The 16,732-nt window shown below is 29.5% G+C and overlaps 1 protein-coding gene across 1 annotated transcript; it reads right to left on the reverse strand.

The window, feature by feature from the left end:
- Positions 1–9,389: 9,389 nt before the first annotated feature.
- On the reverse strand, positions 9,390–11,926 carry LOC133690216 (pectinesterase/pectinesterase inhibitor PPE8B-like). Its single transcript, XM_062110440.1, has 3 exons — positions 11,498–11,926; positions 10,721–11,275; positions 9,390–10,191 (listed from the first exon to the last, which is right to left on the reverse strand). The coding sequence occupies exons 1-3, from the start codon at positions 11,829–11,831 to the stop codon at positions 9,494–9,496; spliced, it is 1,587 nt and encodes a 528-aa protein (XP_061966424.1). The 5' UTR covers positions 11,832–11,926; the 3' UTR covers positions 9,390–9,493.
- Between the last annotated feature and the right edge of the window lie 4,806 nt (positions 11,927–16,732).

The raw sequence follows: 16,732 nt of genomic DNA on the forward strand, positions 1-16,732 counted from the left end.
AACATCAAAATAATCACACTATTTTTAAAAACCTGAAAAGACCAAAACATCCATATTATATTTTATTTCATTCCAAGGTTAAATTTGTATTCTTACTATGAAAAAAAAAAGAAACAAAATGATAAATCTAACCTTATATAATTTATAAAAAAAATGATATCAAAAAAAAAATCTTACCTTCAATAAATACCTAGTTAAAAGGTTTTTTATACCAGAGATGATATCATCAAATTACTATTCCAATAAATAGTAATATAATTCTTGGGCTACAGTAATCTCACCTCCAATTACTATTCCAATATAATTATTGGGCTACAGTAATCTCTCCTCCAATTACTATTCCAATAAATAGTAATATAATTCTTGGGCGACAGTGATCTCTCTTTTATAATGGTCTTAAATAATGTCTTGGAAACACAAGGGTCACGCACGAACTTTTTCTTTGTATTATTTATTAATTACAAATTAATTGCTTTTTCCTGATTAATTAGTCTTTGTGGAATTAGACTGTCTATAATATGTATAAAGTACTCTGAAGTCTGACTTATGTTCCCAATATGGATAGAGAGGGGGAGGGGGGGCTGCATTACACACAGACCATGTTGATTGATGTTTCCTTTTGCATTTTCCCACTTCAATCAGCTGTCCTTTTGTCCCTAGTTGTATGTTTTTTTTTTTTTTAACTGTGAATATCTTGTCAGTTTATTAATTACTTTTCTGATATCATAAAATTAATGTTTAGGAAAGCTTTTAAATAATTTTTAAAATTTATAATATTTAAACTAATAATTTTTAAAAAATAAATATATAATCTAGTTAATTAAGCTACATTTAATGAAATGTTTATTTTATCAGGAACAGCGGTAGGAAGCGCTAGCAAAGATAATTTTTCAAGGGTAGCAAAAGGTATAGGCTCTGAATGAGTGATATGGAGAATTCTAAAGCTGTAATAATTGAATTATGACCAGTCTCGAATGACTCCAAAACACATTTGTGTGCATTTGCAGCTAGGAGGAAAGAGGGGTCATACCTACTGCTAATTCTGCATCTATAGCTAGTTAGGCCATAACCCATAACTCTTTCTTACTGCACGTTATTTTGTCAGCCAGCTGCATGTCCATGCACCCACATTTTTCCAGCGCTGAGAGCGCTTTCGGCATTTCTTGAAGCTCCGACTCTATTGCCTTTCGTCTCTTCCCCGTTATACTTACTGTCCTTGAAATTAACCTCGCTGATTTCATAAGCCATTGTTTGAAGGCTCAGTGGACGTCGCTCTATGGCTCTGGGGCAACCTCCCTTCATGGTCCCAGCTCATGTGTGTCGGTCGCAGCCACGCAGAACACAACCAATACCAAAATGACGACAAGCAGTGGTTTTGTTATGGCTTCATCACTGTGGAGTATATGATGATGTACAGAAGTTTGAACGTGGCTAGCTCCCTTGCATCTAGACACTTGTTACAACTTGACCATATATGCTTGTCTGGTGATTGATCACGGGATAATGTTTGACGGTGTTTTTATTTTTTTTATTTTTTTGGCCATTCAGCTTCCAGATTATCACATGGTAAGATTCGTGATCATTATGTCTTTTTCGACCGAGTGTTCTTTCATTTTTTAATCGGCCTCTGATATTCAACTTGCTTGACTTGTCAAACCAATGCTGCATCTTACTGATTATAGATATTGAAACGAAAAGAAAAAAAAAAGAAAACTTAGAACGGCACGAACAGACATACTAAATCTATTTTTTGCATATATAGCTGAAGGAAGTAATTAAAATGATTTCTATATAAATTATATATAAAAGAAAACCTTTTCTAAGGTGTTTATTTTATAAATCATTTGGCTTTAATTAGTTTTCTTTTTCTTTTTAACTTAGCAAAAAATAAATACATAAAACTTATGACCCTAGTATATTCCCTTTTTTATGTAATATATAAAATACATGATACAAGGACCCACCAAAATTAATCCATTTTAGATTTTTTTTATATATATAAAGCTTGTGTGAAGACTCTAGGAATTAATTTGTAATCAACCTTTCATTTCTATACAAGTAAAATAAAGTAACCGCTTTGTGTTTCCATAAGTTTATCAAAAGCATAAATTTTATTTTAGTTCAGACCACTAACAAAATTTTTAGATTTATTGGCAAAATAAATTTTTTTATATATTTACACTTATAGTCTATTGGTATGTATTTTAAAAACAGATTTACAAATAGAAACATGCTATCAAAAAAATTACAGTCGGTAATTTATGGTCTGTCAATGAGTCGGATTGATAGATTTACTGACAGAAAAAACATGTAAAAAAAACTTTTCTGCTTCATTGAGTTGATATTTCTCTTGAGGAGTTTGACATATCACAGACAAAAACACCGTATGTAATTTTGTCGATGATTAAACAGTGGCAGTGAAATTTATAGTAATTCTTTCTTAATTCTCAGGAATATACCGACGAACTTAATTTATCGGTAAAATTATCAGTAATTATTTAGAAATATATATATATATTAAAATCTATTAAACAAAAATAAAATATAATTAAATTAATATAAATCAACACTTATAAAAAAAACGTGATATGTGGAAGCTTATATTTTATTATCCTTGGAGCATCCAGGGCTAAAGATTTGTGAAAAAATAAACAATTTATTGAATTCCTCTTTTATATGTATTAGTATTTTTAGCATATGTGTTGTATGTATATTCATAAAATTTATATAAAAAATGCTAAAAACTAAGTCTAAGAAATGTTTTTCAAAAAATCAAGAGTTTAAGATCTAATAAAATACCATGTAGGAATAAAATTTAAATAAAACCATCTATATATAACATACATATATAAGGTGCATGTGTGAATAAGAATATATTCAACTAAATTTTAAGATAATTATACTAATATTAACAGATTCTTCTATTTTAGAGACTTTATTTAAAAATATAGATACAAATAAAAAAAGTTGTTTCTGGTTTTTTAATAAGGAGTCCTTTTAATATTAATATTTTTTTCAAAATATATAAATCCTATAACATATAAATATAATATAAAAATAACCAAAGTTTCCCTATATATAAAAAAAAGAACAAAGGTCCAATCAATAATTTTATAAGTTTTAGATTTTAATTATATGTGAAATGAATAGAAACTAAAAGAATAGACATGATGACTCATTTTAAGTAGTCTTCTTTTAATAATATTAGTAGCTATGGTGAAAAATTAAGACTTAAAAAACTTTATGAACCTCTTCATCTAAAGAAGTGAAAAATGACATAAAACAATAACCAAGTATCTTATATATAAAAGGAATTAATTACGATTTGATTTAATAATTTGATAAATTTTGATGTAAATTTTTTATTTTTTAATATTTAATTATTGCATTTTTAACCTATTTTTAAGTATTTTTAAAGTTTTGATAGTTAAAATAAAATGTAAACAAAGTACTTTATAATGATTTAAAAATATTATTTGATATTATTAAAGATAGCATTGAATTTCCATATTAGTATTGACATTTTTTTTTTCATTGTTATATAGGAAAAAGTAAATATTTTCTTATATGTTTTTAGAGTACAAGTTTTTTTAATTTTGAAAGTAGAAATTTTTTCCCATAAGATAATAAAGGCCGTTTAATATATTATTATTATTATTATTATTATTATTATTATTATTATGTGTGGTTGCCTGAGTGGTTGACTTTCCTCTAGCAACTTGTATTTTTCGTAATTATATCCCTGTTTGTCAACTAGCAAGGGATATCTCTCGGTGGTGAGAATTTCGACAGCAATTCAAATCTGACAAGAGAAGCACTTGAGAGATTTTTTGATTCTAAGTAGTGTGTTATACTCTTGATCCCAACACTGATATATAAAGGGACAACTGGAAAGGAATCATAATAAAAAAATTGGTGGTCGTTGTATTATAATTATAATCATAATGATAAATAAAACTAAAAGAATTGGGGTTTTTTGAGGCGGCTTTCATCTTAACATTGAAGCTTCTTCTTTTTTCACCTTTTTTTTATATTTTTTCCTTAATGTTTTTATTTAATTCTTTTGCAGCTAAATTTATAAGATAAAACTCTAAATTGTAATACAAAAATAAAATTAAAAGATAAAGGACCATAATATAAAATAAAAACAAAATTGATGGTAATCTCCAAGTTTTTAGAATTTCTTATTTTGACCCAAAATATTATGTGTATATTTTTCAGCCTCTAAGCTGGAAATACAAGAGAGAAACTTGATAAAAAATTATAACAGTGAGATAAATGTTGATTGATTATATTTCAACAAGAAAAAAAGAGGATTTTTATGTTAATAAGTTCATCTTCTCAAGAGAAATTCAATAAAAATAGTTTTTTTCTTTAAACATGTTGAGAAAAGTAGATTGTGTTCCATTTAGTTTATTTTTATTCAATTGATTTTTGTTTTTTTATAGTGATTTTAGGGTGTTTTGTGGTTGCTATGTGTTTTTGTAGGTTTATATGGTGTTTTGGAGATGTTTTTAGATAAAAAAAAAAAAAGTTGGAAATTAAGTTTTTGGAGTCCAAAAACATGAGCCCTAATTTTTAAAAAAATAAAATCAATCGTTGAGAGGTCACCTATCATTGCAGTTGACTTGTTGTCCACCTTTATATGTGTGTGTTGTGTGCATAGAAACAGGTGACAAATCATCTATTATTAATGTAAGAAAAAAAATTGTTGCGTATCTAGTCTTTCAAGTCCAAATATGTCCGAGTCTTTTATTAATGTAAGTGTGTGGCCTTGACCTATGATTGCTTGTCCTTTTTAATTTTTAATTTTTTTAATTTTTGCCCTTTTCATTAATTGTTTTTATTTAAATATTGATATTTTTATATTTTTTTTAGTTGCATAATACTTCAAAGAGATTAGTTTGGTTTGTATAAAAAAAATATCGCTTATACTTTATATGAATTAATTGTATTTGTATGAAGTTTTTATAACAACATAAACCAATTGTTATTATCAATAATATTTAGTCGTTAAGATAAAATGAATCAAAACGTATAAAATAAAAAGAACAATCGGCTTAAAATATTTATATTTGTATCTATCTTTTATTTAAACTATGAAGATTAGCTTCATGTTTTAATATTTAATTAGTGTTAACAACTCTTTTAAGATTTATTGGTTCATATAATTTTTGGTTTATTTTATAAAGCATAAATGATATCTTTTTGTTTTTCAATTAAAAAAATTTATGATACATAAAAGCATATACAAACAAATAAAAATTCACATTAGAAATTGACTTGATATCCTATTTGTAATGTAAATAGAATATATGTGTAAGCAACATATTTGTGTTTTTGAAAAAAAATCATGATATTTTAAAATGTATCTGGAATGTTAACACATTTTTTATTATGTTCAAAATTGACTTGGAATTTTACTTGTGACACCTTGTGAGAGATAAAACTATTAATATGTCATTGATTTAGGCTTTTCAAATAGTGTATTTTATTCGTTGCTTCCTAGATATAGGATTTTTCCTTGCAAATGTGATTTTAATATAATTTATAATCGTTAAGTTGACCTGATAGTTAAAGAAGTTTACTTCTTTTCTTGATTTTTTTATTACAAATATTGAGGATATCAGCTAAAAATATTATTAAAAGTAAACCAAGTTGATGTAAATGCATCTTTAAGATTATGCTACGAGAAATATTTTTTTTCAAATGACATGTAATTAGTATGAGAGATATCTTTATAGTTAAACCTCTTTTGAAAATAATAATAATGATTTTTACCTATTAGTTTAATAAAATATTTTCCTAGTGAATATTATTTCAACATAAAATAAGAAGACAAGATTTAAGATGAAATTTCTCGACCCTCCAGGCAAAACATATGGGTTTTTTTTTTTTGTCATAACCAACTTTAGCTCAAGTTCCATTAAAAAGCATTTCTTATAAGATAAAACCTTCATATGGAATGTTAGGTTTTCACAAAACTTATCTTTAGCCTCCATTCAAGCACGAATGCTTTCATTTAAAAAAATTATTTCTAGTGTAAAAATCTTAAATTTAAAATATTTCATTGCACAAGTTTTTTTAGAAACAAAGTCATACAAATGTAGGTTCAAAGCTACACAAACTTCAAAAAACACCTCATTTAAAAATTGGCTACCAGTAGAAATGTAGCCAACATTTACTGGGATAAAAAAGTAATCCTAAAATAACAATCTTATAGGTTGTTCAAATTCAAAAAAGAGTTAGATGTATTCTTAGCTAATAACAAAAGAGAGGTTCCTAATTTCAAAGTCAAAAAAGACTCTAAAGAGTTCCTGCTTTATACTTTTTGGAGATTCCAATACCATGATTGCATAACCAATTTATTAACTTTTATTCATTTTAGAATCCTAAGACTGACTATTTAATAGGTAATTAATATTTAATTCAATAATTCCCACTTTATTATTGCTTATCTTAAGCTTAATAAATATTATAAATCATAATCCAGGGTAGTTTAGTTCCATAAAGTTTTTCCAAACACTAAGATTGAGAAAGAGAAAAAGACAATCTCTTGCTTCTTACTAGATATCTCTAATGCGAGCTACATTGGAATGATGGAACTCGAAATCAATTCAGTCTAGTGTTTGTTATCCTTCATAAGATGTAATCCTTAAGGTAACTCTTTTAGCATCAAATCCACAAATTCTACTAGCACACCTTGTACTTGTTCAGGTCGTTATCATCATTTTCCTCTATAACACTACTACTGGCATTAAGGCATATACTACTCCCTCTCTCTTTATCTCTTTCATGAACCACGACAAGGGCAACATGTTCTTTCCCTTACCAATTTTAGTGATGACTTTTTTTTATATAGCTAAAAACATTATATGTTTCCTTTTTATGTAAAGGGCGTGCATTTTTTTTTTCATTATTCACAACACTCTTATCAAACTATCATGACCTACCCAACAAAATATGGCACACATCCACCAAAACCATGTTATACCAAGCATTATCAAAATAATTTTATACTATGAAAAAGAAACAAAAAATCATCTATCAATAACAACCTAAGTGTCTTTTAAATAGCTGAGTCCACTTGTAAGGCTTAGGGTGGCTTTTAGATTTTAGATGGAGTTTCTTCAATGTCTTTATAGACACCACATTCTCACAACTATCACTGTCAATTATTAAATTACATGTCTTATCCTTTATGGTGCATGTGGAATGAAAGATGCTAGTATAATTCTAATCTTTACTTGAATCATCATTAGATGTCAACAAACTCTTTTAGATGATTAGGGTAGCACCATCATCTTTATACAGAATCTCTCCATTACTTTTAGAATCATCATAGTTAAAATCATTCAACTCTTCTATCAATAAATTCTTTTCTGGATGACCCTCTAGCATATGACACTTATTGGCTCAATATCCTAGTTCAACATATTCCTAATATTGAATTCTAAAATTAGAACCCTGGCATATTGTTTGTTGAGTCTGAGTTTGTTATAGTTTAGGCTGAGTAATGATTGATCTCTTATTATTATTGTTTTCCTTTTGAAGTACTAGTCAGCTTCAAAAATTTATTGATTGCCCTAACACTTTATTGCTTCTTTAGTGTCAAGGTCTTCTACCATGCCTTTGATATTGTTCACAGGGACTACAAACATAATACATCTTGGATGGTCTATCATAACTTACTTTGATATCTTACCACCAGTTGCTCCTTTATTTCTAGCAAGTCATTCCTTACTACTAGTTGATATGACTTGTTAGTGTAATCATCAAGAGACTTACCATCTTATTTCAGTGTGAGGAGTCATTGATACAATTTCTATGCATGATAAAAAAAGAAGAGAGTGATCATTTATCTTTCTCATTCATTGATTCTTGGTTTTCCTTGTCGCTTTTGTGTCCTCTTCAATTACTATCACTAAGTAAAATACCCCTCTTCAATCTGGTGATGACTGTCTTCACTCTTGTCTACTTTATGATATCTTTATATTAAAAAACTTTCAATATTGTTTATCTAGTTAATAAATTTATCTTCTTGTAAAGTTCTTGAAAAGTTAGAAAGCTTCACCTAAAATTCTAAATCCCTATGATAATCTTTCTGATAAAAAACTACCTCATCTGCAACAAGTTATTGATATTAGCCAAAGACCCATGACCACTTTCCTCTTGTTCCTATTAACATAAAGTTCTTTATGCCAACTAATAGGTTAACTTTATGATTTGTCTCTATATATCCTCGATCATGAGCTCTTAAATGTTTTTATCTCAAGGGTGAACCTTCTCATCATTTCCTACATGATAAAGTTAATAGCCAAATATGATTGCATATGAAGAACCATAAATTCATAGTTTTATTTTTAAAAGATAATTTTGATATATATCCGAGGCTTTTAACTTCTTAAATAGGTAAGAAATCGACCTTTACAATGTAATAAAATCAGAATCCTACAACAAAAGAGGGAAAATGCATAAAATCCAAGAAACAAATCAAGAAAAAAATAACAAAATTAGCTTAAATAATATCTTTGTTCCTTAATTTGAAGGTCTTATAAAGGTGGGCTAGTGCAAACATGCCAACCCCACTATACAACTAGGCTTTTAGAATCACCTGAAAAACTTTAAGACTGATCTAACGATTAGATTAAAAATTATAGCTTTTTGTAACCAAGTTATTGATTTGGTCAATATATATATCTGCTAGGTTAACTACAAGATCTGTTAGTAGTAGATCTTCATCTGATTGTTCAGAATCTTCAAACCTATTTAGCTCGCCTACATCAAATCAAATAAGGGGAGAGAAAGTGGTTTATTTTTTGTTTTTTATCTTTTCATGAGGAGTTTTTTCTTTATACCTATTAAGTGGGATGTGTGGCTAGATGGGCTAAATTGTATATTTATCATTATCTCTTGCTTTAAGTATTTTGATAAATTGGTGTTTTGTTTATGTTTATCTAAAAGTGAGTTTTGGTGTTTGGCTAAATGATTGCAATAAATTTTAAGCAGAATTAAATTATCCAAGAAAGTTTGGATAAGAAAAAAAAAATGGGGATAAGATATCCAACTTGCATATTGTATTTTGTGTTTTTTATATATTTTTCCTGTTTCTTAGTTTTCTCTCATTTTCTTTTTTCAAATTTTCTAACTGATTTTTTTATTGTTGAATTTTTTCTCATATATTTTTTGAACTTGATTTTTCTTTCTTCTTTTTTGTTTTTGGATACTCACTAAAAATATGCAGAAAAAGACAAAGAAAGTAAAAATTATGAAAAACTCGTAAAATGATTAATATTTGGGAAAATAATGAATTTGTATGAAAAGGTATTTTTGTGAAAATTTTTTTTAATTTTTAGGAGAGTTTTGATAAAAATAAAAGAGGGGTCAAATTTGGGTTATGATATACTTATTTTTCCAAAAGCCAAACTAGTCTGCAATCCTTGAAACAGCTTCAACTAACATATTAAACAAATCGAAAATCATGATTACATTACTAAACTTCCAATCCTGCTGTGTATCTCACTCCTGTTGATGGCAACCACAAGTTGCCTTCAATGAATTGGGCCACTGTGTAATTATTAGCCTGCGTGGAATCGTTCAACATATGAAATCCAGGCCACTTAACCCTCCTACCTACACCAGCTCCTGGGCCATAGTTGATGTATTCGCCGTAGTACAAAGTATCCAAATACACATTGCCATTCCACTCTAGCCATCCTTCTGGCCTTATAGCATTGCTCATGTAGGATTGCATAATTATGGTTCTTGAGAAATTTTTCCAGGGTCTGCCAAGGTAAGTGTAGGAGGAGTTGACATAAGGCAAGAGATCAATATCTGCTGAGATGTTGCAAAATTGGAAAGAGTAGCCTGTTGGTTGACTTGGGTCCTTCCGACCATGAGCTGTTACCGTGTTCTTTTGGTCTGGTAGGCCTTTTCTGGCTAGAATCTGGCAGTTTTGGAACACTGCAGTTGCATCACCGAAAATGAAATCCACCGTCCCACTCACACGGCATTCCCGGTAGAATTGACGCATTGTATGTGTATAGAGTGAATCCTGGTAGCTCTTAATTTCACACCGGAAGAAGACTGATAGGTCTGAATCAGATCGGAGAGCAACTGCTTGGTGTTTTGAAGGTCCTGCGGTGTTCTCAAAAGTGATGTCTCGAGCTATGAATCCTCTGCCGCTGACCGCTGCAGACAAGAAAAAGGTAGTGTCGTTATTGTAAGATTAGCCACTGATACTTCAGAAAATTTAGAAAAACAAAAGTACTGCATCATATCCAAATCAGATTCTTAATTGACATGACGATCAGGTATATATAGTGCACTTATGCAATAATGTTCAATGAGTTCTAATTATCAAGGCCAGCAGGCCATCACATGTTACTATTAAAATAAAATATATGGAAATACTTCAAATTTCTATATGGATGAATCGAGTTCACAGAGTCAAATTTCTATATAAATTAGTCATGTTTATGCCATGTCAGTGTCACTTCAAGGCATAATTATTGAAAAACTTCAAATAGAAGATCGAAACAATCACAACACTGTCTACTGTGAGGAAAATAACATGCAGATCATCTCACATCTCAGGTTTGAGAATATCATTTTTTATAGTAGTATTATTATTATTATCGAACGCAGATAAAATCCACATCAAAACCATCTTTTCCATAGACAAATAAGCAAACCACCAAAATTGATAGTTCCAGCTTACCGAAGGTTGCAGAGCGAAAAGTTGTCCAACCATCGATATAGTTCCGGTTACCGGTAATGATTGTAGCATTCATACCCTCTCCGACCATCATCAGATTCCATTTCTTCTTCTTGATGTCCACATATTCATTGTACACACCTTTCTTAATGTAAATGATGTGTCGATGCATGCTATAATCAGGTGCAGCTGCTACTGCATCCATTATCTTAGTGAAATTCCCAGTCCCATCTGCTGCTACAATTACATTAGGTGTGACCCCATTCAAGACTAACAATTTGCGGTCTTCATGCTTAACCCATGAAGGAAAGCGGTCATTATTGCCACTTATGCTACCACTGAAGCCACCTTCACTGGACTTGGAGTTGGTATGTGGGTCCACATTCTTGAGAAGTTGTTGGACTGATGAAGTGATTTGGTTAAGGCTACCGGACACCAGACCTTTAAGAATGTTGCTTGTACCATCAAATCCTTCAATGCATGTGTCCTGGTTAACAAGTGCAGCACTTAACCATGTCCTTAAATCAGAACTCAAATCGCCGGTGCTGTTGTGTTTACCTGCAAATATAATGAAAATGAGAACTAAACCAAATTAAAGAAGAGAATGAAGAATTTTACATAGTAAAGATGAGGTCCCCTCTATCTTACATGGCAAAAGAGAGATTTGGTGGATACTGAGTGGAATTGGAACCCCATTACTCTCTTAGCATTATGTAATACAAAAACAAACAAACAAACAAACTCAAGACTGAATGCCAAGAAGCGGATGCTGTTCTTTACCATTAGGATTCTGGGAAGCAGACATGGACCAGCTCAACTCATCAGCAGAGAAGTCAAGCAAGTCAAGACAATCAGTTATGGCATTGGTAAGGCGAATGTCACCAAAAACATTGCCGAAATTTGAGATTATAGAGATGACATCTCGGATTATATCAAGAGTGCTCATCAAAGATCCCACAAATTGATTTACAGGTACCTTCAAGCAGTTATTCTGGAGATCATCAGTGATGGAACTTGCATGTGCAGTGCATACAGGGAGGAAAAATGTAAGCAACAAAAGGAAGAGTGAAAGAGTTGAGATTTTAGACATTCTAGTGGGGTGTGAAAAAGTCATCGTGGAATGAATGTTATCGAAGTCATAAACAAGAAGAAAGAGAGAGAGAGAGAGAGATGAGGAGAGGTGTTCAGGACATGGATTTGTATTGTAGAAGTGAAGAGAGGTGTGAGTGAGTATTTAAGGCAAAGATCAGATGGGTGTTAGAGGGCAGGTAAGGGAATTTAAGACAAGGTGATGGCATGGGTCAAAATGTGCTCGAGCCTAGAGGGCTGAGATGGGGTCCTCTCTCTCGTAACTATTCTTATTTTTATCATCAATGTGTCGGCGGTCACACTTTTTATTTTTATTTTTTTCAGAGTCAAATGGTCGAATCCATAAATACCAAAACAATCACATTTCACTAAGTCATTAAATTAATAATGAAATTCATTTTAATCCTTGCAAATTTTGTTTTTGTTGTTCTTAAATTTTGTATTATCTTCATATTGCATGCTATGATATGTTTGGGGTTTTGGAGTCGTTACAAGATTAAATGATAAATTAAATTTACATGCAAGGTTTTTAGTCATTTTAAAACATAAAATTAAAAGAATAAAAATTAAATTTGTTATTCCTATAATAAATTATAGTAAGTAGTCTTATCCCATGTGTATTTTTCAAGAGGTATGTAAGTATACACTTTGATACCTTAATGTTTATTTTTCTTATATATTGATCCTTTTTCTTTTGAGATTTTTCATTTGGATCCCAAAAATATATTTACGCTATAGTCTCTAAATCTCGAGAGGTTAGAGAAAAAATAGTCATAAAATTTAAGGAGAGAGAAAGATCTCTGGTAGTTGGATTACAACCACCAACAACTTTAATTTTAGTGTTTGTAGAGTCAACTTTGAGAGAGAAATTTAATGGAGGTGATTTCCACCTTTAGTGATGCTAAAAAAAAAGGTAGATCGAAATTAAAAGAATTTTTTATATTTGATTTGATTTTTGAGTATTTTGGTTAATTAAAATGTGTGTTATTGTTAAAAAAAAAAGGTTATTGAGGATTATGAGATGATTTACTCAAGTTTTTTGTGTGAAAACAATTATTAGAATTTGAGCTTTTATAGTTTAAAAAGTTTATTGAAAAATTAAGATTGCAAACGAATGACACATTGTGTGGCCTTGTAGGTGATGTATTGTCCATCTATTTTTTTTAAAAAATAATAATAGAGACACACGCCAAGCAATTCACCTTGTAATCGAAGGTATTGGCTTTTATGTCCAAGAACCTGGGTTTTAAAATGGTCCGGATGCATAAACTCATTCTTCCAGCTCATGCACAATGGCACTTCAATTTTTTATTTCAATATTTTTTTCTCTTTTGGCATTGTTTAATTAGATTCTTTTTAAATGAATTTATTTTAATTATGTTTAAATAATCATCAAAGTATGCTCTTATTTTCAAATAATATTAGTGTTTTTATGGTAATATTAACAATTTTTTTTTGAATAATTATATTTGAACTTAATATGTATAATTTTCTAAATGTTAAAGAAGTATTTATTTTTTAATATAATTGTTTTCAATTTTATTATTCTTATTTTTTTAATACATTCACGTTAAAATCATCAATTCATTATTTTTTATCAAAACTTTATTTAAAAATTATAATAAGTTTTTATTTAAAAATTAATATTTTTGATAAAAAGAAGTAAAAAAAATCAATTAACAGGGGAAAGTTCTCGTGATTAAAGAGATAAATTTTTATACTTATTTAAAATTGTTAAAATACTTTTAATATTAATTTTAAATACTTTCAATTTATACCTTTGAATCCAGATTATATACCTCGAGTGAACTATCTTATAGTTAAACCTAGTCTACCCAACACTAACTATAGTGACAAAAAATATATTCATCAAATGTTCACACGCCCTCTTACCATAATGGAACCTATAGAATGGTGATATGGCAACATCCATACCTAAGTATAGCCCTTGTGAAGTTATCCTTTTCATTTAATAATGAACTATAAGTTTTAAAGGGTTTTTATCTTAATGATGACTTCTAAAATAGATGTTATAATGTTTTTCCCTCCTAGTCTTCTCTTCATGCAAGTTGGTATGGATCATGGATATATAAAGTATATGAGCCATAATGTAAATGGTTACAATCTATTATATTACTTTCTCTTCTTTTTCAACCAATGATCACTTCTTATATAATTTTTGTAATCACACACAAATAATCTTTAAGGCCCTTTTTTTCCTCCATCATAATGTTAATTTAAGCATTAAAAGGTACCATAAACCCGACAAGGGACTTGTTTTGCCGGTATTTATGAGTCCCAAGTCCAGTAGTCTTAATCTTTTAATCCATCAATCATCACTTTAAAAACTTTGATCTTGTAAAGTTTTCTGTAAATCTCATTAGTGGCATTAATGGCATTGTCGTGGAAATTATTAAAAAAAAGTCAATTCAATCTCTTTTCTTTTCATATATTTTTTAATTATTTTCATGATTGATAACCTAAAAACTCCAGGATATAGAAAGGTTATATATTCTATCATTCCATAGCACATCAATTAAAGGTCATGTCTCTTCAATATTAAATGATTTATTCATTATAACCACCACCTACAGTCCTCAATATATGTAAACAATTCTAGTTTGAAGAGGAAATAGGCTAAATTGACATGCAATATAGTGAGAAAAAAAAATCAATCCACTCATACAGCCCTTAAAAAATTCATTCATATCATAAAAAATATCATTCTACAAGTGGATACTCGAGACATGATAAAAAGAAGTCCCAGGATATAACAATATATAACCGCGATTATGATAATAGCCACTACCATCACCATCATTCTCTATTAGGGACCTTCTTGGGCAATCCAAATAGAAAAAGAACCTGGAGAGATGTTAAGTCTATATTGATATAGACCTCGAATGCAAAAGTGTATAATATTTACTAGGTAAGGTCCTCTCTATTGGAAAAAAAAAATATTAGACACTTATCTTTTGAGAGATCTGATCTTCACCTAAATGAATTTAAACAATAAAAATAAGATGACAGATCTAAAGAACATATATAAAATATATGTAGCAATTTAAAGTTGATTATATAGGATTCATGCATCAGGTAAAATACTCTCTCTATGATTTTATGAGGTTCAGTCTAGATGTGGAACCTTATTTAGACCCTTGATCAAATATTGGCAATGAGTACCTTTTTGTAAAGCTCATAAATCACTTTAGAATAAACATCTTGACCAAGAAAAGCTTCACATAATTGTTCATCACTCAAAGAGAGAATGAAGGCACTAAGGCTTATCTGAATAGGTTTAATGAATAAATGTTAAAGGTAGAAGGTTTATTGAGCTAATTGTTATAATTACCTTAATTTATGTATTCCATAACCTAATATTGTAGAGAGAGTTACACGCTCTTCTAGGGAAAAAATCTCTTAAAGGTAAAACAAGTATTTGAAGACCATATTTAAGTAAAAGAAATGAGTGTGGTAAGAAAATCTAACCCTTGTTTTCAAAACTATAAGAATAAGTCCTCCAAATATGGTAAGTATCTAGATATTTCTCAGGCCACCAAGAACAACCATTAAAATAAAGGTTGTTATCTCTAAAATTTTCTCCGTATATAATTCTCCATAAAATATTTTTCATAGCATGCTTCATTTAGTATTGTTCATATAACATTCTTCATACAGTTGATCTTTATGAAAATTTCTGAATGAGTTGTTCTTTATAAAATGTTCTTTATATGATTGATATCCATGAAACTTTCTTGACTAATTGCTCTTTATACAATTAATCTACATGAAACTCTCTCCCTATAACTGTATAATCCAAGTACAAAGGCATTTTGTAACCTAGATATAAGATGGCTCTTCATATGTTGTTTAAATAAGATAGTCTTCATCCTAGGTGCAAGACATAACTTTTTTTGAATACGTAGACATTCTTCACTCATATACAAGGAACAACTAATACGAGAAGATATTATATTCTACATCTTGGTATAAAATGGCTTTGTATATGGTTTTTGAATTACAAATTATATACCCTGAGTATAAGGAACAACTTTGCTTGAGTATAAAGACATTCTTTACTCTGTGTACAAGGAATAACCTTACCTAGGTATAAAAAAACCTATCTTGCCTAGGTATAAATGCAATCGTTAGTGACAAAGCCTATACCCCTGAATCCAACTATTACAATCTAGGTACATTGCCCTTAGTTAAGCTTGTATAGTCAACCTTGTATTTTCACCATTATCTATAGAGATAAAATACATATGTATTAAATGCTCACATATCCTTCTGTCATAATAAAGCCTATAAAATAGCATTGTATCAAGCTTAAACCTAGGCAATGGCCCTCGTGGTATCTTTTTTTTCACTCAACAATGAACCATTAATCATTAAAGGCTGTTGTCTTAAATGTTTGCCTCTAAGATAAGTATCTCAATGTTTTTCTCATATCTACCTCTATATCCATACAATTTGGTGTTGTTCATGTCTATATAAATCTCTATTAGCCATTAGATAAATGATTGAAATCTCTCAAATCACTTTTTTTTCTTCCACTTTTGATCATATCTTATAACTTCTTTGTAAATAAATATAACACAACCTTTGAAACTCTTTTACTCCATCATAATACTAACTTAAGTATTAGACAATCTCCTAAGGCTAGGAAGGGACTTGTTTTGCAGGTCTTCATGAAGTCCAAGTCGAGTAGTCTTAATTTTCTAGTACATCCATTAGCCTTGAAAATACCTTGATCTTGTAGTGTTTTTCATAAATCTCATCAGCATACATGTATGATATAAGATTTTGAATTTGAGCAAATTAGGCATTTAGTCTAATATTTGTAATCATGTAAGCTAAATTCTTGTGCGAAAATAATATTTCTAAAAAAGGGAGGCATCTCTAGCTTGTGGGCTAGCCTTTTCA

Source organism: Populus nigra, chromosome 3 (genome assembly GCF_951802175.1).
Source record: "Populus nigra chromosome 3, ddPopNigr1.1, whole genome shotgun sequence".
In the NCBI taxonomy this organism is placed as follows: Eukaryota; Viridiplantae; Streptophyta; class Magnoliopsida; order Malpighiales; family Salicaceae; genus Populus; species Populus nigra.

What these genes read in the sequence shown, in the direction of transcription:
- LOC133690216 (XM_062110440.1), bottom strand. Translation starts at nt 11,831, where the DNA reads ATGACTTTTTCACACCCCACTAGAATGTCTAAAATCTCAACTCTTTCA. An exon ending in TGCTTCCCAGAATCCTAATG is followed by an intron (nt 11,276 to 11,497) that starts GTAAAGAACAGC and finishes TTATATTTGCAG; the next exon opens with GTAAACACAACAGCACCGGC. An exon ending in TTTTCGCTCTGCAACCTTCG is followed by an intron (nt 10,192 to 10,720) that starts GTAAGCTGGAAC and finishes TCTTGTCTGCAG; the next exon opens with CGGTCAGCGGCAGAGGATTC.